This window comes from Schistocerca serialis, chromosome 3 (assembly GCF_023864345.2).
Source record: "Schistocerca serialis cubense isolate TAMUIC-IGC-003099 chromosome 3, iqSchSeri2.2, whole genome shotgun sequence".
Classification (NCBI taxonomy): Eukaryota; Metazoa; Arthropoda; class Insecta; order Orthoptera; family Acrididae; genus Schistocerca; species Schistocerca serialis.
Window position 1 is genome coordinate 498034326 of NC_064640.1, and position 23363 is coordinate 498057688.

Below are 23363 nucleotides of genomic sequence, written 5' to 3' on the forward strand. Positions count from 1 at the left end.
AAGATATTGGCAATTTTTTGGATATATTTGCGACAGGAAATATTAGTGGTCATATAAAACACAAGCTTCTCACAGCTCCAAGGAAACTTAGAAAAGGTTATATCCTACCTACTTAAGAGCACAACAAGAGGGGATGGGTTGAACACAGGCAAGTGCACGATAATCACTTTGAACAGTATCTATGGCTGGTGTCCTCACTAGTTAAAAAGGGACTTCTTTGCATTAACTGTTCTATTTTTGTGAATAATAAAATGGTTGGAGGAAAGAAATCCATTATTGTCAAGAAACTTGTGACTGAGTCACTAACAAAGTTTTCTAAACTTGCTGGTAAGGATGGTGACCTTGAGACCCTCTCTCAGCTCAAGTACCACGGTGAAGTGTCAACAGATGCTAAATTATTTTTGGTGACATGAGACAGCCATGAACTTGAGGCCATAAATCAATTGTCAAGACAGAGAATGGAAAGCATTAGGGAAAACAGAGACTGTCTTGTACCTATAATAAAAACAATCATATTTTGAGGAGAGCAAAATATTCCTCAGCAGGGGCATAGAGACGATGGGAATCTATTAGAAAACAAAAATGATCATGAAAGTATAGTGAGTAACTAAGGAAACTTAAGAACTCTTGTAAGATTTAAAATTGATGCTGGGACTTGCAACTAAAACATCACCTTGAGACCACTAAAGCAAACACCACTTACAAAAGTAAAATAACTTGTAACGAACTTATTTCATGCTGCGAAACAGCGATGTTATCGAGAGTACTGGAGGAAAGCAAAGATTCTTGTTATTACAGCATAATCTTGGATGAGACTACAGACATAGCGCACATCGCCCAACTGACTTTAGCTGCACAATATGTAGGTGGTGATGGCAAATTACCTGAAAGATTTTAGGGTTCTGTTGACATCCATAAAGACAATGACTGTAGTTGAAACATTGATGGTGAAGTATTAGGTACTAGGATTCTAAGGAGAATGGAAAGCCTCTCTGTCACTGGAGAACTGTGAGGGTATAGGCTGTCATGGTTGCCCAGTTAATATGACAAAACTGAAAGAAGTTATGGCTACAATAAAAAAAGAAAGCTATCAATGCCCAAGTTGCAGTCATCAGATCAACCTCACTGTCTCTTGCAGGATTGCAAAGTTACAAGTGTAAGAAACTTACTTGGTACTATTGAAGAAATAGTATCATTCTTTACAGCATATATCAAGTGGTTCTCAACATTGAAAAGTCACCTAAAACACTCATTGCTGTCACATTGTCAAATGAGATGGGCTGAGCAACATGATGCTGTTATTCAATTCGCAGCTGATCTCGGAACTGTTTGCAAAGAAATACAGTGCTGGAGGGATAGAAAAACAGCTGCCAAAGTCAATATTCTCCTTTGAGCTCTCTCTAATTGCGAGTTTATTATCACTCTGTTTACACTGAGTGACATCATGAGCAGAACATATCCAGTTAGCAAAGTCTTACAAGACCCTGGCTTGTACGTCGTGATGGCAAACTCAAAATTAGATATGACACTCAAGGTGTATGATGGCATGAGAGCTAATGCTGATAGCCACTGTGCTCATATTGTTGAAGAGGTGAAGGCAGTTATGGAATAGTTAGATGTGGAGATGAGTGTACATCATCTTACAGGCAGACAAAAACACAAGGAAAACTGTGATAATAATGATGATGATGCTATGACATATTGGAAAAGAACTGTTTTTATTCCAGCACTGGACCATTTTATGACTGACATGAGAGAACGTTTTGCTGAAGAAAATATTTATCATTTAAAATTAAACATACTTTTGCCCTCACAACTCCTGAAACAGGACGGTAATGATCTGGGACATATATTGAATCAGTGCTTAACTGAACTACCATTCTTTGAAGAAGACTCACTCTTTGTGATTAAAAAGAGACTAATGGGAGAGATTCTTCAATACAAACAAACGAGCATAAATTCCCTTAATGATCGTGATTGTGTTATGCAAGCATTGTCTGTCTGTCCTAGATCTGACTATCCTACTTTGCACACACTGTAAGAAATATTTGCATATCTTCCTGCATCTATTGCTAGAAAGACATGGCTGAAGTTGACAATGAAAGAGGAACAACTTAATGGCTTAGCTCTGTTGAACACTCACCCTGACGTTGATTATCCTATTGATGATGTAATGAACCAATCTTCCAGGAAGAATAGGCACATAGAATTCATCATTTAAGGAAGAGAACCACAATTGTAACTTTTTTATACCATAAGGTGGCGTTGCCTTGTATATGTGTATAATCAGTTTTAATAAAACTTTCTTAACCTTTGCATGTGACTTGATTATTTTTTATGATGGTAAAAGTAAAGGTAGCTCAACATATCTTTAACACCCCTCCTTGAGGCTTTTCTGTACCTGCCACTGCATCACTCACACCAACATAAGTTGTAAACAGATTGTTTGTACCAAGAGATAAGCCTGGTTCTGAACCGGAACATCAGTGTTGTAGGCAAATTTTCCTCTAACCGAAATATTTCTTCAAAGTCTATTATAATACAGGCTTTATGACATTGTGACCCAACTTGTAACTGTGACCTTGTGGTGGTGTTTGGGCATACAAACCCAAAGGTTGTCTTAGAGTATCCAATTGCAGTGTAAAATCACTAATTAAGACTACAGTTGGTGCTACTGTAGGTGATGAAACCTCCAAGTGGGACATATCCAGTGGGTCCAACAGCAGTGCCTCAAACTGTGGTATCAATACTTTAGAGACCTATAACTGTGTCTTCATCATAATCTATACTATGTTGTCACTTAGTTTAGCATTGACACTCTTCTGTAAATCCTCATTGTCATTGTTACTGCTAACAAAGAGGAGGACACCACTACCCTGCATGGCATTCATATTAGACTGCAGTATTAGAACCACAACTCAGGTTTGTTTTGCACAGGAAGGCTGGCAATTGTTCTACGTAACACATTCTGTTGAATGGAACAAGTTGTCTCTCAGCCATATCAAGAGTGCAAACGCTCTTGTTGAGTACTGTGGCAGTGTTGCTAATGCCTGAGACACCACTCGCCTTGGTGTCAGTGGACATTGCTGGTGTTGATGCTGAGTAACTACCAGCAATTTAAGCAAGCTTGTCATGTTAAGCACTAAGCTTATGTGGTTCTTGTGCTTGCACTGGTGCCACTTGAGTGAGAGGCAGTACTCGGTAGAATAGGTGTGCAATGAAACTGTTAAACATTTGAGTGCAACTTCAGGTGGCAGTTCAGCACTGACTTGTAGTCACTTGTCACTAAGGAATGGTTTCAAGCCTATGTAACTGTTCATGTGGTATTGATGGATTTACTTGCAATCTGTGATGGAAGGGCATTGTATGCACTTCAGCAGCTACTCTACTTTGATGTGGCCACACAAATGGATCCATAACTTCAACTATGCACAGACATTTTGCAATACAGCTTAAAACAAAAAGTCTTTAGGCAATCCTTTGAGTTTATTTAGGGCTGTGTGAAACTGTCCTGTGGTGGTGCCAAATGTGTGCACACAGCTTGTGCACTATGGCCATCACATTTTTGCTGGATGAGTTAGCTGTTTTTTGCAAACAGCTGGAAATAACCTTAACTGTTATCAAGTGATTGGAAGCTTCTGCAAATAGGTGTGTTGGTGCAGACACCAGGAGACATGTACAAATGATACTAAAGGCACCTCAAGTACTATCCTCTTGCATGAAAACTGTCTTCTCTATAAGAATTACAAGGCTTGTCACTACTCATCTTTTAACTGTGAATGGTTTGTCAGTGGTAGGTTTAGGGGTGCTGTGCAAGGGAGACAGTGACTAGGGTGACTGGAGGCTACTACACCTACCCTGCTCACCAACAATTAGTATGGGGAATATTGCTACTCTATATGGAAATGGCAACAAGGGATAGGTAGAATCACCTTTCACCCTCAGTGTGTATGCCTGGAGACCATTCAACATGTTGAAGAGACTGCTCCGATTGCTACTGAAGGAATAAGGTTCAACCAATTGTACTGGAATGAACAATACCTGTCATCTTTGCTCTGAGGTCATACTTGGATCATTCCAGGGAGAGAAGATTCAGAAGACCAGCCCCACTCAAAATATTTCAATGAGGCATCCTTCCAAGAACTTATCATGGTCCCACTGATTTTGAGTTAAGAGGAAGGCTTGAACCAGACTTCCATTGTTCTGTGATCAGCAAGGCTCCAAATTTCTAGACTTGCACCATGGGGATGAGAACTGTTGGGTCCTCTTAAATGGGTCAGTGACACACTACACATCAGAGGCCACTATGTGTCTGTGTGTGGGGTTCTTATCTCTTTAAGATGGCCATATTGAAACTGGAATCAGTGACAATGAGGTAGTTGTAGCAACAAATATTACCTAAGTGCAGAGGGTAACTAAAAATAAGTTGAAAAATTTACAAGTTCATCAAATTAGATAAATAATCAATAGCTTCATATCTCAGTAAGTAACTTCACATATTGAACTCTGGGCAGGATCAAGTAGATGAAGTGTGGCCCAAGTTTAGAAGAACACTGTGCCAAACACAGGATACATCTATATCTAGTAGAACAGTTCATGAGGGGAATGACCCTCTGCAGTATACAGTCATTCTAAATAAACATCTATAGAAACAATAACTACTGCACAATAAGTGTAAAGTGAAGTGTAGTACTTACAGTGGCAGCTCATGCAAAATTTTACTGATGGGCTACAATGTGGTGGCCTTTAGCCCTATGACTTACAGGGATAGTGTTAAGAACAAAATTGAATATATGAATTTTATGTATATAAACTGAACTGTTTAAATATATTTAAATTTTACAACAAATTGTTTAACATTACATAAAGTAAAAGAAAACAAAAAAAATTGTAGTATCAGTGAAAATTGAACCTGAGCCAATGAATTGCTAGTCGGTCCACTTGACCACTGTGCTATTGAGCCAATATGTGAACTGCTGCTCAAAAATCCCTCATACTCTATGCGCAAATCTTTAGAGAGCATTTTACTTTTTCCTGTGACCCACTAAAGCAAAATATTCTAGGAACTTGGCTTCTACTCACTTAGTTTGAGCCAAGATTGTGAGCCTCATTCTGCACCTTCCTGTTGTTGGATATACTTTTGGAATATATCCACCTTACTTTGAATCTTACTGTCTCCTTCAAAGATCTACAAGAAAAGAGTCTCTTTAGGAGATCATCTACAGAAAACACTTTTACACAAAATTTCCTTGTACTCTTGATTTTTTACCATCTTTTGACTTACCAAGGTAGTAATCATAACAAAATTAATATATTAATTTTACAGATACAAGTTAAACTGTTTAAATATATTTAAATTTTACAAGTAATCACTTAATATTGTGAGGAATAAAGTAAATTGAAAAAAAAAGAGTTATGGTAGCAGAGGGAATCAAACCCAAGCTGTCAGATAGCCAGACAGTGCTCATGATCACTTGGCCATGGCACCATTATGCCAACTGCTCCTAAAGAATCTCTAATACTCAGCACCTGTACTTTCAAAGAAATATACTGATTTGGTGCTGCAATCAACATAGCAGTTATAGTGCCAGTAGTGTTGGGATGGTATCAGAGCATGTGCAGTCAAAAATAGACAGGTGCACACCTTCTCTGAGTTGACTGTAGGATGGCAGATCATCATTCCAGCACTCAACACTGGTTTCTAGTTTTAGTATCTGCACAGGTATGACAACACTGCTGCACAGGTTGACAGTGGTTTGGTAATAGCAGGGTCAGAACCCCATGAGAGGAAAATGAACTTGCCATGTGAGTCAATCTATGGGAAACAGAGAGTTCAAATCCACACAGAGACAGGCATGGGAATGACTCAGCACATGGCTGGCATGGACTGGAAACATCAAAACACTAAGCAGCAATACATGGTGTGAAGCACAAGGCAATGTCTTTGATGGTTGAACTCCTTTTAGCACTGGCCACCCAGCCTACTGTCACCCACAAGTAAACAATTCTGCCAGCACGTCTGCACATACTACACATTGCTTGTGCCATCCATGGTAGGTTTCCACACTGTCCGCTGCACTACCTATGTCAACTTGTCTGTCTCCATTGTGATGCATACTTGGAGGGATACAAAACTGATTATCATGCACAGAAAAGCATGCTTTCACCCATTTTATTTGTGTATCAACATGAATTCGAAGAGAAATGGTGTAATTTTAGTGCAATTTCCATATTGCATACAAAAAAATGGTGTAATTTTAGTGTGATTCTCAGCTCACATACAAAAAGAAACAATATCATTTTAGTGCAATATTTACAGAGTGTGTTAGCACATTATCACATGATAGGCAGATGCCACTGAAGTATAGATAGAGAGATGCTAAAGGAAATGCATTTGGTGGCCAAAACAGTGTCCATGAAGCTTTCAATGATTACTGTGGCATAATCTTAACAAAAGACCACTCACAAAACTTATACAAACTCTGATCGTATATAGAGTTGATCAAACTTAGTGTCCAGTCATTTATGTATAATACAGAAACTGAAATTGAGCAAAGCAAATCAAAAGTAGAAACACTGAACTCTACTTTAATATGTTCCTTTACAAAGCAAAACCCATGAGTAGCGTCCTGCTTTAATTCTAGCACCACTGCTGAGACGAATGATGCACATATGTGTGCTTGTGACATAGACAAACAGCTGAAATCACTTTTTTTATTTATTTATTTTATTATCCATCTTTAGGCATTAAAAATGCAATTGATGTCGTCATTTGTGTACATATACAGTTTACATAACTAACAGAAATGGTGTAATATATTGTAGATCATTATTGTCTAATAAGATACAAAATTTGTCCTTGATGCTGCACAAGGTATTTGCATTATATTTACATGTATAAGTTTAATCTAAGTGAAACCGTATTAGTACTGGTACTTAAGATCATCTTTACTGCACATTATAAACTCTTCTATTGTATAAAAAGCTTTTTCTCCAAGCCATTTCTTTGTGACACTTTTAAACTCATTCAGTGACACATTATGTGCCTCTATTGGCAACATGTTAAATAGTTTTACTCCCATGTACCTGTAACTATCTTGAGTTTTCTTTAGTCTAGCAACTGGGATGTCAAATTGCTGTTCTATACGTGTGTCATGGTGATGGATAGATTGTCATAGTTTGTGACTGTGTTGGTTTTCTTTTGTGTGTATCAGACAACTTAGTATAAAGAGGGCTGCAACTGTTAGTATTTTTAGATTTTTGAAATATGGTCTACAAGACTTGTTATTTCTGACTCCATGGATGCACTGGACTGCCTTCTTTTGCCAAATGAAAACTTGTTTTGCTCCAGGTGAGTTTCCCCACAACAAAGTGGCATACGTTAAATAGGGTGTGGAAAAAGGCATAGTATGCATTGAGTAATAACTTACCACTAACACATGACCTTAGTTTACCTAACAAATATTACTTAGTACAAATATAATCGGTATGACTCTTCCACATTAATTTTGAGTCAAGATGGATCCCAAGTAGTTTACCTGAGATACAATCAATCTTATCACTCTTAACACACAAGTTAAAGAGAATATTTACAATTTTATCATGATTTATATGCAAGCCATTGAGTTGGAACCATTTGATGGCTGCTCTGAGATGAGCCTCACTTTCCTCGTTTAATTTTCCTAAGTCTTTCCCTGCTGTAACAAAAGTTGTATCATCTGCATAGAATGTGGATGTACATAACTTGGTGCTGGGCAAGTCATTTACATATATTATAAAAAGTAAAGGTCCAAACACAGAGCCTTGTGGTACACCCTGCATGATATCCAAGACATTTGACTTCATATTGTTAAAATGCACAATTTGTTTTCTGTCGCTCAGATAGGATCTGATCGAGATAGTTCTGAGCCTCTAATACCATAGCAGTGCAGTTTTTCTAGTAGTATCCTGTGACTGATACAGTCAAATGCCTCACTGAGGTCCACAAGAGTGGCATTAACTGATAATCCTGATTCAAATGTTGACAATATATATGAAACAACATCTTCAACTGCTTTTGCTGTTGACAGGCTGGACCTGAAGCCATACTGAGAGTCACTAAGAATATTATTCACAGACAGATGTTGAGTAATTTGGAGCTGTATGCAATATTCTGCTACTTTTGATATGATGAGAGGGAGATTGGATGGTAATTATTAGGACAAGACTTGTCACCTTTCTTATGCACTGGAGTAATGACTGACATTTTTAAGGATGAAGGGAAACAGCTTCTGACAAACATTCGGTTCATAAGAGAACAGAGTGGATGTGCTATTACATCTACTATTTTTTTATTACAAAATTGGAGAGACCATAAATGTCTTCTGATTTTGAGTAACTTAATTTTGCTATTGCAGTTTTAATATATGTTACTTTTACTTCTTTCCATTTAAACACAGGAACCATATGCTCAAAATTTTGTAGAAATGAATTTCTATTATTTGAAATATGGTTGTTGTCACATTTATGGATATGTCCATTTGGAGCACAGTTATTCGTACTGGCAGCATTAATGAAGAAGGTGTTGAAATCATCCGGTGTGATACAAGCATCACATGAATCTTTTTTGTTAACATCTTTATTTCTACCCAGATGAGTCTTGATAACAGTCCAGGCTGCATTGCATTTATTTTGGGACTTATTAATATAATCATCATTTGCCTTGCACTTGCTTAACCTAATTTCTGCCTTGTATCTGTTCCTCAAACTTATGTAGTTTGCTTTTTTGGCTTCACTATTTTTTGATTTGTCATAGGAAATCATTAACAGAGTTCTGAGCCTTTGTAGTTCAGGTGTGAACCAGTTATGCACTGATGTGAGACTATGTTTCCTCATAGTTCCCTTATTTTTTCTCATTACTTTAGGGCAGTAAGTTTTAAATGTATCTGACAATGCACTAATGAATAGTGTAAACGCTTTTTCAATATGATTACTTTCCAGCAGAATGTAATTCCAATTTGTCATCTTTATTTGTGTTCTGTAGTTATCAATGTTCTCTTCATTCAAAAGCCTAATGTACTTAATTTTATTGGAGATAGATGCTGGCTCTTTTGTTATCAATTTTAACCAAATACCTTTATGGTCTGATAAAAAATGAGTATTGAATAGCCCTAACTAGAACTAACCTCCAGGGCATGCTGGAATCACTATCTAAATCTGTATATAATTAGTGGCTGATTTAGCCTCTCTTTTATATATAATTCAGGGGAGAGTGTTGTATTGAGTTGGTGCGTAAGTTCATAGCATTTTTTCATAAGTTTAACAAGCACAACAGATACACATAACATCAATACTCTATTTTCATTCACTATGTACAACAGTCTGCCAATGCTCGGGTAACTTTTTGATTCCATGACTCTAGAAATCGCATGGTTTTGATACAAAGAAATCACTGAGACATGTTCAGAGTGCATTTTTATCCATAAAGGAAGTTCTCTGAAGGCCATTTGTTAGAGAACAGAAAAGGTGAAAATCTGAGGGTGCAGGATTAGGTAAATAAGCTGGGTGCAGAATGACTTCCCAAACCCAACTCCTGTATGGTGTTTTTTGTCAGTCTAACAGAATATGGGTGGGCATCAGCATGGAGTACGATCACTTCATGCAGTCTTCCTGGTCACTGTTTTTGGATTGTGCCTGCAAGATACCTCAGTTGTTCACAACAAATGTCAGCAGTGATGGCTGCACCTTGGGGAAGCAATTTGAAGAACACCACAACATCCCTGTTCCTCCAGAAACATATAGTTATCTTCTGTGGATGTAGGTCTTTGTACAGAAAGTTGCTGCTTCGTTTAGCCTAAACCATTCCTGTCTTTTCCTTGTGTTCATATAAAGACACCATTTCTCATCACCAGTAATGATACAAGATAGGAATGGTCAGTGTTTTTCATGACAGTGTTTTTCAACAGCCAATTGATGAAAAACAAGCAAAGATGCACATGCGGCCCCCTAACAGATTTTTGTGATTTTGACTTAGAGCATGCGGTGTCTACACATCCAAATTTTTATCCTTCCCCATTGCTTACAAATATCACATGATGGTGCAATGATCACAGTTCATCTCATTTTCCAGTTCTTGAATACGCTAACATAAATCATTGTGGTTTAATGTGTTTAAACAATCTTCATCAAACCCTGAACATCTTCCTGAATATGTAGTCACTGATGTCAGAATGATCTTCCTTAAAATGAGAAAACCCCCTTTCTTGTTGTGTTCTGTCCAGTGGCTTTATCCCCATACATGGTGCAAATGTTTCTGGTTGCCACTGCTGTTGTCACCCTTCTACTGAACTCATACAGAAGAATGTCAGAAATGTTCTGATTTCACCACTCGGCACTCCATTTTCTGGCAGCCACAGCTCCACTTACCAATCTCCAAATGACAAAATGACAACATGTGAACTCAAGTAGCACATGAACTACAAATAAAAAGTGGCAATCAGTAATAACATCATGCCATGTGGAATATCAACATGCAAAACAAAATTTCTATTAATTTATGCACCAACCTAATACCTAGAGGATAGCATAGGTGAAGTGTTGTATCTTGGAACATTTTTCAGCCTTTTGCCTTGAGCCATCCCTGAGACAGAAGTTTAATATATTTTCTTGTTCCATTTTTAAATTGTAGCATTCACTTTATGTGTGCTGTAGTCTTTTTCTGAAATTACAAAAACTGCTCTGCAGAAGTAAGGTTTTTCCAAATGTAAAAAACTTTTGTAATGTTGGGGAAAGTCAGATAAGTTGATGACATTGAGGTATATTATGATTTTTCTGGTCTTCACTTTGAAGTCAAATAGTTTATTTATGGATAAATTATTACCTCATGTATCCCATTTAAATTCTAGCTTTTAAACATTTCCCAAAACTGAAGATATTTTAGATAGACCAATTTTTGTTAGTGGTAGTAACATTCATCAGTTTCCCAACAGAATGGATAAGACGACTTCGGAGTATGGGTAAGATGATGGAATAAGTATTTTATTTACAATACAAAGACATTTTATTGAATAGTCACAAACAAAAAACTTCTCCTTTGCTTCCCTGTAATTTAAGCCTGTATGCTGAGCGTGAGCCCACTCCTGGCATTGGGGACATTGATACCACATTTCTGTCTTTTCAACCTGACCAGAAGGATACAGTCCCTTTCATCGATACAATCAGAATCACTGTCAGTGTGCTCAGTTCTGATGGATGAGTTTGAATTTATGTTGCACAAGTCTATTCTAGTATTCTTTCTTTGTTTCATTCAAAAACCTCCAGAGTGGAAGTTTACATTGACCTTTGTTTTTTTTCCTAAAGCTTTTTTTCTTTTTTCTTTTTAAATCTCTCTTTATTTTTCTTCATTTTTTCTTCTTCTCACTATCCACTTTTCTTTGTCTCTTTTCTTCCAGAGCAATTTTCATGAGTGTGCTAATTTTGTGTGGAAATGACACTTATTTCTTCATTTTCTTCAACTTCATTCAAGTGCAGCTTGAGGTGAAGGAAGTAGAGCTGAGGTAGATGTGGAGTTAAAAGTAGGTGAGGGCACCAATACAGAAGCAAGTTATCCATGGGGTAATGGAGATGAAATAGAAGTAGGTGTAGGATTAAACGAAGGCCCTGATAGAGGTTGTGCTTGGGGTAGCAGAGGTAATAGAGAGGTAGCTGTAGACTTAGATGAAGGCCATATTACTGCATTAAATTCTACATTTGGGTTTGCTGATATCCCAGGTAGAGCATCTCTTTCAGTGGAATATTACAGACGACACTATCCATTGTTAGGGATGGTGCTAAGTTTTCATCACTAAATATCTGTGAATTTAATGGCTCCATTCCTGTGTCTATAAAGTCCTTGATTGCATTATATATAGATACAACTTTGCTAAAGGCACTTATGAACAGTCTTGCAAACACTTGTATTGTTATCCGTTAGCCTGGATGATTAGCAAGATACTCAGTACAAGCTTTGCTACAGGCAGTCTTCAGAGGTCCGTAAAATGACACATCCAATGGTTGCAGTTCTGTAGCTTGTGTAAGGTAGGAAACCTGGAAGAGTTATGAAAGTATCTCTGCAGAGAGTAACATCTTCCAAACTGAGGGATGTAGTGTGATTATTTATAAACAAAAGGATTCAATTTCTTTCTAATGGTCTTACTTATGTAATAAAATACTCCAGCCATTTTACAAAGCTCTCAGCACCCATCTAGCCAGATTCAAGGCCATCTTAAACAGATTCTGGAGGTGCACCATCCAGATATGCTGGCTGCCTTCTAACACTGATACACTATGTGATCAAAAGTAGCCCAACACCTGGCTGAAAATGACTTACAAGTTCGTGGCACCCTCCATCAATAATGCTGAAAATCAATATGGTGTTGGCCCACCCTTAGCCTTGATGACAGCTTCCACTCTTGCAGGCATATGTTCAATCAGGTCCTGAAAGGTTTCTTGGGGAATGACAGCCCATTCTTCACAGAGTGCTGCACTGAGGAGAGGTATCAATGTCAGTCGGTGAGGCCTGGCACAAAGTTGACATTCCAAAACAACCCAAAGGCATTCTATAGGTTTCAGGTCAGGACTCTGTGCAGGCCAGTCCATTACAGGGATGTTACTGTCATGTAACCACTCCACCATGGGCTGTGCATTATGAAGAGGTGCTTGATTATATTGAAAGATGCAGTTGCCATCCCTGAATTGCTCTTCAACAGTGGTAAGCATGAAGGTGCTTAAAACATCAATGTAGGCCTGTATTGTGATAGTGCCATGGAAAACAAGAAGGGATGCAAGCCCTCTCCATGAAAAACATGACCACACCATAACACCGCTGCTTCTTAATTTTACTGTTGGCACTACACATGCTGGCAGATGGCATTCACCAGGCATTCGCCATACCCACACCCTGACATCAGATCACCACGTTGTATACTGTGATTCGTCATTCCACACAACATTTTTCCGCTGTTCAATCATGCAATGTTTATGCTCCTTACACCAAGTGAGGCATTGTTTGGCATTTACCTGTGTGATGTGTGGCTTTTGAGCAGCTTCCTCCTAACTGTCATAGTACTTGCAGTGGATCGTGATGCAGTTTGGATTTCCTGTGTTATGGTCTGGATAGATGTCTGCCTATTACACATTATGACCCTCTTCAACTGTTGGCGGTCCCTGTTTGTCAACAGACAAGGTCAGCCTGTACGCTTTTGTGCTGTTTATGTCCCTTCATGTTTCCACTTCACTATCACATTGGAAACAGTGAACCTAGGGGATGTTTTGGAGTGTGGAAGTCTCATGTACAGACATATGACACAAGTGACACCCAATCACCTGAGCATGTTCAAAATCCGTGAGTTTTGCAGAGTGTAACATTCTTCTCTCTCACGGTGACTAATGACTACTGAGGTTGCTGATATGGAGTACCTGGCAGTAGGTGGCAGTGCAATGCACCTAATATGAAAAATGTATGTTTTTGAGTTTGTCCAGATACTTTTGATCACATAGTGTAACTAAAAAATGTAGGTACGAACTGACCTGTGGCACTAACATGGAAACCAATGCTGAAATTTGTTCCCCTCTCAGCAGAGGTAACCTCAATTGGCTTGCTTTTGCCAATAGGGCTCAATACTGATGGTACCTTTGTGAGAACTACTGAACACCCTGTTTCATCAACATTAAAAATCTGGTGGGTGTCATATTAGTAATTTATTCTTATTTCTCTGTATACTTCAAAGAATCCCTCTACATTCACCTTATTAAATGAAGCCAATCTCATTGTCAACATATGTTCTGGTTTATGAAAAGAAAACTTGAACCATGTCATGACATTTTGAATAAAATCTCTCCCAGTCATCTTTTTAGCTTAGCTAAAACTGTGCTCTATGTTCTTAAATTCATCATAATCATAGAAAATTCGTTCATCAGTCCAAAAGCTCTTCTGTCCAAATTAATGATATATTGCTCAAATTCTTGTAACTGGTCATCATTAAATGTATATCAAAACCTGTCTGCATTTTGGGACAAAGCCTGAAATGAAATAAGCAGTGTGTGTTATTAGGTCGACAGTGAGAGTTTTGAAAAATTAAATGACAAAGACTTTATTGTAATTGTACTTGCAATGAAAAATAAATAGATGAAATATTAATCTGAAATGAGATTTTCAAATATATTTAAATATAAATAAAAGCAGATCTTACTTCATAAGTATGTTTTTATACGTAGCGACCTAAAGTAGCTTCAGGTAGGCTGAAATTCCTAGTGGCACCATTAACAAGGTTTCTGCTTCTTACTAGCTGCATTGCCTCTTTCATTTATTTCTTGCTCCATTTCTGTCCTCCTTGTATATGCTTCCTCATGTTTATTACATAGCTTTGTAATCAAAATAACAGGACTATACATAACAAAGGAATTAGAAGCAAAGCAACAGAGGGAGGTGAGTAAGAAGACAAATTCACCATATTAGCCTCTGCATAATTCATCATCTTAACTGCAGCAGACATTTTGTATACAGACTTAAACATGTATAAATTCTTAGAGAATAATTTCATTAAACTGTTGTTAACACATCAGTAAATTTATAAGGTGTAAGAAGAATCAGCTAATATTCATTATTATAAAAGTATTACTTACATGTAACTTATTTAAATCATAGGGAAAATTTTTGCAAAAACAGTGTCCACACAAGCTTCTGTTCCCAACAAAACAAAATAACCAAGCGAGTCTCATTCAACAGACACACCTGCAGAGTACTGTAAGGAAACAACACCATAGTGCAAATAGCACCTTCTATGGAGTTATCAGGGAAATTCAAAATTCATCATCTCAGACTCCTCTTAACTCCTAAAAACCATTTTACTTTGTATCACATCAACACTTACTAACAAAAATATGATATTGTGGGGTATCAAATGTAATTTCTGATTGAATTGAGGGTATGGCACCAATGAAATTGATACCAACATCGATATGCATTCATCTTTGGACTCTAAACATTATCTTTGGCTGTTCCGCCATGTTCAGTTCAGTTCTTTGTGATCCTTGTATGTGTTAAGGTTAATAAATGAACTATTGCTAAATAGGTGTGATTATTGGTGCAACCAACCTGGTAATCTTCCTCAAGGGTTTCTTTTTAGGGAGGGTGAGCATTTTATCTAGGATGGAGAGCCATCTAGCAGTAACAATGTTGTTTTTGTAATTTGTGGATAGAGTTGGCCCAAACAAATACTGCTCATCATATGTTTCATGTGATGGCCAGTTTAAACAGAAAGTGTCAGTTTAATTTCTCATTACAAACAAAATTAGCTTTAAAGTGGAGTTTTATGTGCTCATTTAATAGAGCACTCCCAGATAAGTCTAGTATGATGTTAATTTTATCAATGTCTATTAACAGGGACTGTAAAACATGAAGAATATCTGGTACTCCAATAGCAACTTTCATACCATACTGCCCCACACTGTCTGCAGGTGCCATGCAGCATTGCTACTCAGTCACTGTTTGTGTACTGGATGCTCTTACTGTTTTACTGTCCATGTTAATATATATCAACAAAATAAATATTGCACTAGATTACTTTGGCCCTGTTCTATAGAAAAGGCATGTAAAGTCAGCTTTAAAAGTAATTTTGTTTGTAAAATGAGACAAATAGGAGCTTTCCATTACACTGGGAATTGCGTTAAAGATGTGGTGAGCAGTATTTGTTTGGACCAACTCCAGATATACATTTCAAAAATGAAATTTCAGCCAAAACACCAGAGAGAATGCACCTGAGACAGTGTGTGTGTGTGTGTGTGTGTGTGTGTGTGTGTGTGTGTGTGTTTGTGTGTGTGTGTGTGTGTGTGTGTGTGTGTGGTTGTTTGGGTAGGGGGAGTTAACACAAACTTTTAATTGGTCACCACTTTATATTTTACCACTTTAGTAGTAGTCATACAAACATTAATGCGTTAATACTCCCTGAAAACTTTCTTTGAAACACATATACATATAAAATTATTGATATAAATATGAAACAAAATTGAAGCTAGCTAAAAAGCATGTCAATCATTGTAATCAGAACAATATTGTTTAAATTTCAGGGCTTGGTGTCAAACGTCACTTTAAGTGGATACCTTCTTACCAACTGGAATATCACTGGATTTCCTCTCAGTAATATATCAGCTGTTCAACAGTTGGATGCAGCAACAGAGGTGTCTTCAGAACCTTATTTTTATAGAGGTTACTTCACAATTCCATCAAATGATACGGTATCAAAAGACACTTTCCTGGATGTTTCTGGCTGGCACAAGGTGAGTAATTTTATTAATTCACTACTGAAATGTTGTAGGTACTATATCTAAGGAGATGTCGTAGAAATTAAGAAAAGCAGTGAGCAACCTGGTAATATTTTTAAAATATATTTATTATGTTTCTGTGACATCTAAAAATTTCCCAAATGAATCTCTCATTCTGCAATTCAGTGTGCACTATTTTGATGAAAGTTCCTTATAGATTTAAACTGTGTTTAGATTGGAATTTGGTCCAAAACCTGTAGTTAAACCATTTGTGCATGTTATCCCTTCATCCAAGTGGGTGAGTTCAGCAGAGTAGGCAAGAGAGCTTCTATGAAGTTTTAAAAATATGAGAGAGGTACTGGTTCAATTGAAGATGTGTGGGAGGGTTGTGAATCATGCATGGATAGCTCAATTTGGTTGGAGTATTGCCCATTAACAGCAAGGTTCTGTGTTCAGGTCCTGGATTACCACAGAGTTTTAATCTGTCAGAAAAATTTTGCAGTGTATGCATGATCTAATGAACACCTCAAATATTCATTCATGACTAAAGTCTATCATCTGTTGTAACTCTTAACAATAAGGCAACTGATACCGCTCTGCCAAACTTAATAGGAAGCATAAATGTCTGTTGTGGTTCTAAACTGTATTCCTGCACTGAATCAGTTTGACTCTGATAAAATTAACATTAAAACTTTTTCCAAAATAGCTATAAATTTCAGACAGTGTCTTACATTACCCAAGGTATTCAGAATCCCTCACATATCTCTAATGTTATTATGAAATGATTGCTCCATATAAGGTCAGAGAAACAGAAATGAAGATACAGATAATTCAAATTTATATACAAACATTGGTAAGTAAAATATTTGATGAATTTTATCATTCCATTAGTGACATTGCTCAACAAATGAAACACTAAATCAGTAACTATGACAAAAGCTAATATGCTTCAGATGAAGAGCATCTACATTCTACCACAGCCCAAGAAAACAGTAATAAATTTAGGTAAACTGTAAATTTTATGACAGCTTTAGCATAAGAGCTGACAACTTTGTGTCACACTATGTGAATATAAATTACACCACAGTTAACAAATTTCTCAGTGTGAAAATACCCTCTGACAAATGGAGCAATGTTTGTTGGCTGAAAATGAGAGTGGAAAACTATGGTGGTTGATCAGGAAGTAATGCACAATAATTTTTTATCCTCTAGTATTGCAACTAGAATGCTGAAATTTTGTGACAACATAGTTTAAAATTTGTGCTACAGAGGGTATTTTGTTTTCAAGTGCAGCCCTAGTGAGAGAAACCTGAACTACAAAACAAACATGTTGTGCCTATTATTGTCATCAACTTGTGAAGATGCGAAGTGTAGTTCTAGATCTATGGGCCAAAAGGCACAAACCAGGTGAAATTCACAGGGACACGTGTGGCATGTATGGGGACAACTGTATGGACCATAGCAATGGCTCCAAATGGTGTGCATTCTTCCAAGAGGGCTGTGTGAACCTTAGTGATTCACCACACTCTGAGTGGCTGGTAAGAGCTGGAAACCCGCAGGATGTCGGAGCCACTGAGGACGCTGTGGTTAGTGCCTGCAAATGATGACAAACTTGGATCACTTAACACATTACACCACAGAAGAGCATGATTTTCTGAAAGGAATCATCACTGGTGATCAGTCATGAGCATACCACTACCTACCTGAAACCAAGCAGGCATCTATGGAATGGAAACATGCTGATTCCCCAGTACGAAAAAAAGTTCAGAGTGATTCAATGTATTAGAAAATTGCATGTAACAGTGTTCTGGGATATGCATGGTGTTTTATAGGTGGACTTTGCTGGACAAGGAACCGCTGTAAATGCTAAAGCCTACATTAAAACTTTGGTTAAGTTGCACTTTGCCCTTCATGACAAACATTAAAAAAAAAAGATCCTGGCCGGCCAACACCTTGTGACAGATGTGGAAATGAAATCAGCAGTATGCAGATGGCTATACTCCAACAAAACAGGCTTCTATGAACAGGGCATACTGAAAATGGTACCACAAAGGGAGAAATGGGTTGAGATTATTGGTGACTATGTAGAAAAGTAGGTGAAAGATGTGAGTTCATTTGTGTTTCTTTTTGTCTTGTTTCCTATTAAACTTTTTAATAATAAAATTATTGTGCATTACTTTTCTATCATCCCTTGTATAAATGACAATGATAAGTGATCTTACAAAATAAAAATCTTTTGGATTTTGACTGCAAAAGCATGATTGACAGCATTAACAATTACATCTGAATTTAGCAGGTGTTGTTTAGTGTCAAATCACTCACCATACCCAATAATGTTACTTGTAATTTTGTAAAATCTGTAAACCAGTTACCAGCTGCAAAGATCATGTTCAGATTTTTCACAAAAAACTACACCACTTTATATGTTACTGGCAACAGTATTCTTATTAAAACATCAACACTTATGAAATATAATTCTGCCATGCAGCCACTTTCCATTGTAATCTGTAAAATACAAAAATTCAGATTAATCCAGCTATGGATCATGTCTGTAGTGAACGTCACTGCAGCCATGACAGTGAGTATCTGGGAGTCTGTTTGGTTGTGTGTGTGAATGTGTACCTTTTACTAGAAAAAGAGCCAGAGCTCGAAAGCTAGTGAACACAATTTTCTGGCATGTGTGTCTATGCATCATACATTAGTCTGCTATAGTTGAGTGGTCGTCTTTTTCTTATTTTAAGTATCACTTTATGATAACATCGTAAAGTTATTGTTGTAGTAATACCTATGTAGATACAGGATGAATCACCTAAAACATGCACTGCAGATATTGTGCAAGTGGAAAGTACTGTCGATGTGCAGTTTTCACTGAAAGGAGCAGTAGCATTATATTTGTATTATTAGCTAATCAACAGATTGTAATGATACTTAGAAAGTGTATTTTTTGTGCTAACATGCACTTTTGTAAATGTAACAATGCCTTTTGACATTAACAGACTAAAAGTTGGCTAAATTAGAATGTCAGTGGTGTTTGCTGCACCATTATAGTGCAAATCATTTGCAAGATATTGTATTTTGGAAAGTACCCACATTGGCACTTGTACAATACCTGTGGTAGCACACACAAAAGAACAACACAACTGTATACACAAATTTTGTGGGTTCTGATCAGTGATGAGACAACTGATCATCACAGGTTGTGTTCAAAATGACCACCAGCAGTGGCAATACACACTTCCTGTGTGGTATGGAATGACTGCTGCACATGTGCTAGCATTTCAGTGGAGATGTCTGAGCAGGCTGCAGTAATACATCACTCCCCCACTGAGTGTAGTTGGTATGTCCTTGTATACAGTGTCTTTCAGCTTTCCCCACAGAGAAAGTCTACAGGCATCAAATCTGCGGAATGTGCTGGCCATGGTACAGCTTCTCTGCATCCAGCCCAATAATCTGGAAACAATTAGTAAAAACATCTGTAGTACTTCATGCACTATGGGCTGGGCAGCGATCATGTTGGTACCACAGGTTCCTCCTAGTCTGCAGACAAACATCTAGCCTCAATGGAAGATGATCTGTTAGGAGGCTGTGATAGTGTGCCTTCAGCCTTCAGTCTGTGAGAAATGGGCCTATGAGCTGATGGTTCACTGTTCCACACCAAACGCTTGCACTCCATGGATGTTAGCATTCCATCTGATGAAGCCAATGGGGATTGTCAGCAAGCCAATAGTGCATGTTTTGGTGATTTAACTGGCCATCACTGACAAATGTGGCTTCATCACTAAACAAGATACACTATACAGCTGGAGTCTCCTGTCTTAATGCCTACGTACATAAGGTAACACAATTCTCACAATCATTTCCATACAGCTCTTGGTGGAATGGCATGTGATAGCGAGGGAACCTATTTTGATAGAGAATGCATAGGACACTTGCCTGAATCATGTCACTTCCTCATACAAATGTATGGGAGCTATCATGTGGATCAACTGCAACAGCAGTAAGAACACTAATTTTCCACTCTTCTGTCACCACTTGTTTCCTTTTGTCACATTATCTAGGAGTTACAGGTCGACTTTCACATAACTGATTGAAGAGATTGATAAAAACTTATGGAGATGGTTGATGTGTACTGGGATATCGTGCTGTACAAGAACAAACTGCATTCTTCCTACATTCTCCATACAATATGAGCATTTCAGCTTTTTCTGCATTGGTAAATCCCATTGTCCACTCATGATCTACTGCTTGGACTGTCATACAGTATCTGACTTGGAAGTCATAATGCCCTCAAGGAACAGAAAAGCACACTGTAAGCAAACGCCAGCTGGAGTGGCCGAGCGGTTCTAGGTGTTACAGTCTGAAACCACGCAACTGCTATGGTTGCAGGTTCGAATCCTGCCTCAGGCTTGGATGTGTGTGATGTCCTTAGGTTAGTTAGTTTTAAGTAGTTCTAAGTTCTAGGGGACTGATGACCTCAGATGTTAAGTCCCATAGTGCTCAGAGCCATTTTTTTGTAAGCAAACATAACATCATACCTAGCAACTACGCAGGTTTAATGGTATGAACATAATATCTCATAAATGTTTCACATTAGACTCATGCAACAAACACCACTGACGTAGTATAATTCTAGTTAGTTAATGTCAATATGCACGTCAATTTAAAAAAGTGTATGTTTGCATAAAAAACACACATTCTAAGTGGTATTACAATCTGTTTATTGGCAAACAGTATGAGCCCCTGACTACCAATCAATTGTGTGAAAACTGCACATCAATAGCGCTTTCCCTTTCCACAATATCTGCAGTGCAAGTTTTAGATGATTCACCCTATATACAAGAAATATTATTAGCAGTTATACAGTGGCTGAATAAATGTGCAAAACAATTATATTTTCATCTGGTTCCAACCAGAACTCTGTTAGATAACTGTAACACAAAATCATTTGAGTTAAATGTGATGCCCAATGCTCCATTTTCACTTTGAGCTAAGCTGTTATTCATTTATTTTCATTATGAGACACAAATCATAAGACTTACAAGTATCATATTATTATTACATTTGTTGATCAATCTACCTATTTCTAATATACCAAAAAATTAAAAATAATGTGTGTTAATCAAAGTGAGTCAACTTATATAAGCCTAATGCTATTTGGGGGATGAAAACTATTGATACAAAAATCACTACTTCGTTGCTGCAACATCTACAGGGTGTTACAAAAAGGTACGGCCAAACTTTCAGGAAACATTCCTCACACACAAATAAAGAAAAGATGTTATTTGGATATGTGTCTGGAAATGCTTAATTTCCATGTTAGAGCTCATTTTAGTTCCGTCAGTATGTACTGTACTTCCTCAATTCACCGCCAGTTGGCCCAATTGAAGGAATGTAATGTTGACTTCAGTGCTTGTGTTGACATGCAACTCATTGCTCTACAGTACTAGCATCGAGCACATCAGTACGTAGCATCAACAGGTTAGTGTTCATCATGAACATGGTTTTGCAGTCAGTGCAATGTTTACGAATGCGGAGTTGGCAGATGCCCATTTGATGTATGGATTAGCATGGGGCAATAGCCGTGGCGTGGTATGTTTGTATCGAGACAGATTTCCAGAATGAATGTGTCCCAACAGGAAGACATTCGAAGCAATTGATCGGCTTCTTAGGGAGCACGGAACATGACTCGCGACTGGGGAAGACCTATAATGACGAGGACACCTGCAATGGACGAGGCAATTCTTCGTGCAGTTGACGATAACCCTAATGTCAGCGTCAGAGAAGTTGCTACTGTATAAGGTAACATTGACCACATCACTGTATGGAGAGTGCTACGGGAGAACCAGTTGTTTTTGTACCATGTACAGCATGTGCAGGCACTATCAGCAGCTGATTGGCCTCCACGGGTACACTTCTGTGAATGGCTCATCCAACAATGTGTCAATCCTCATTTCAGTGCAAATGTTCTCTTTATGGATGAGGCTTCATTCCAATGTGATCAAATTGTAAATTTTCACAATCAACATGTGTGGGCTGACGAGAATCCGCACGTAATTGTGCAATCACGTCATCAACACAGATTTTCTGTGAACGTTTGCGCAGGCATTGTTGGTAATGTCTTGATTGGGCCCCATGTTCTTCCACCTACACTCAATGGAGCACATTATCATGATTTCATACAGGATACTCTACCTGTGCTGCTAGAACATGTGCCTTTACAAGTATGACACAACATGTGGTTGATGCACGATAGAGCTCCTGCACATTTCAGTCGAAGTGTTCGTACGCTTCTCAACAACAGATTCGGTGACCGATGGATTGGTAGAGGTGCACCAATTCCATGGCCTCCATGCTCTCCTGACCTCAACCCTCTTGACTTTCATTTATGGGGGCATTTGAAAGCTCTTGTCTATGCAACCCCGGTACCAAATGTAGAGACTCTTCGTGCTCATATTGTGGACAGCTGTGATACAATACGCCATTCTCCAGGGCTGCATCAGTGCATCAGGGATTTCATGCGATGGAAGGTGGATGCATGTATCCTTGCTAACGGAGGACATTTTGAACATTTCCTGTAACAAAGTGTTTGAAGTCACGCTGGTACGTTCTGTTGCTGCGTGTATCCATTCCATGATTAATGTGATTTGAAGAGAAGTAATAAAATGAGCTCTAACATGGAAAGTAAGCATTTCCGGACACATGTCCACATAACATATTTTCTTTCTTTGTGTGTGAAGAATGTTTCCTGAAAGTTTGGCTGTACCTTTTTGTAACACCCTGTATACTAAAAAAATGAGAGAGATTTCTTTTGTTTTCTAAAGGCTTAATTCCTGGGATAAACTTCATTCAGACTCAGTTAGTAACAATGGCCTTCTTATGAAAGTATCAAAACAGGCAATGACATAATTTTGCTATGGAGCTACTTTCCATTGTAATCTGCAAACTTCAAAATTCAACTGAATCCACGTACGCATTATTTCTGGGGTGACAGTGGATGAACCATACTGATATGTCCCTTTTTACTATCACAGTTGAAGTGTCACTGTTACTGTCATAACTCAATTAAATGATGTATTTTCTCTGGT

At 37.8% G+C, this 23363-nt stretch overlaps 1 protein-coding gene across 1 annotated transcript in view; it reads left to right on the forward strand.

Moving 5' to 3' along the window:
• LOC126470385 (beta-galactosidase-like) overlaps positions 1-23363 on the forward strand; it is a 305106-nt gene that overhangs the window by 255409 nt on the left and 26334 nt on the right. The window contains exon 11 of the mRNA XM_050098215.1: positions 16084-16293. Coding sequence (XP_049954172.1) covers positions 16084-16293 — 210 coding nt within the window. The remainder of the gene's footprint in view (positions 1-16083; positions 16294-23363) is intronic.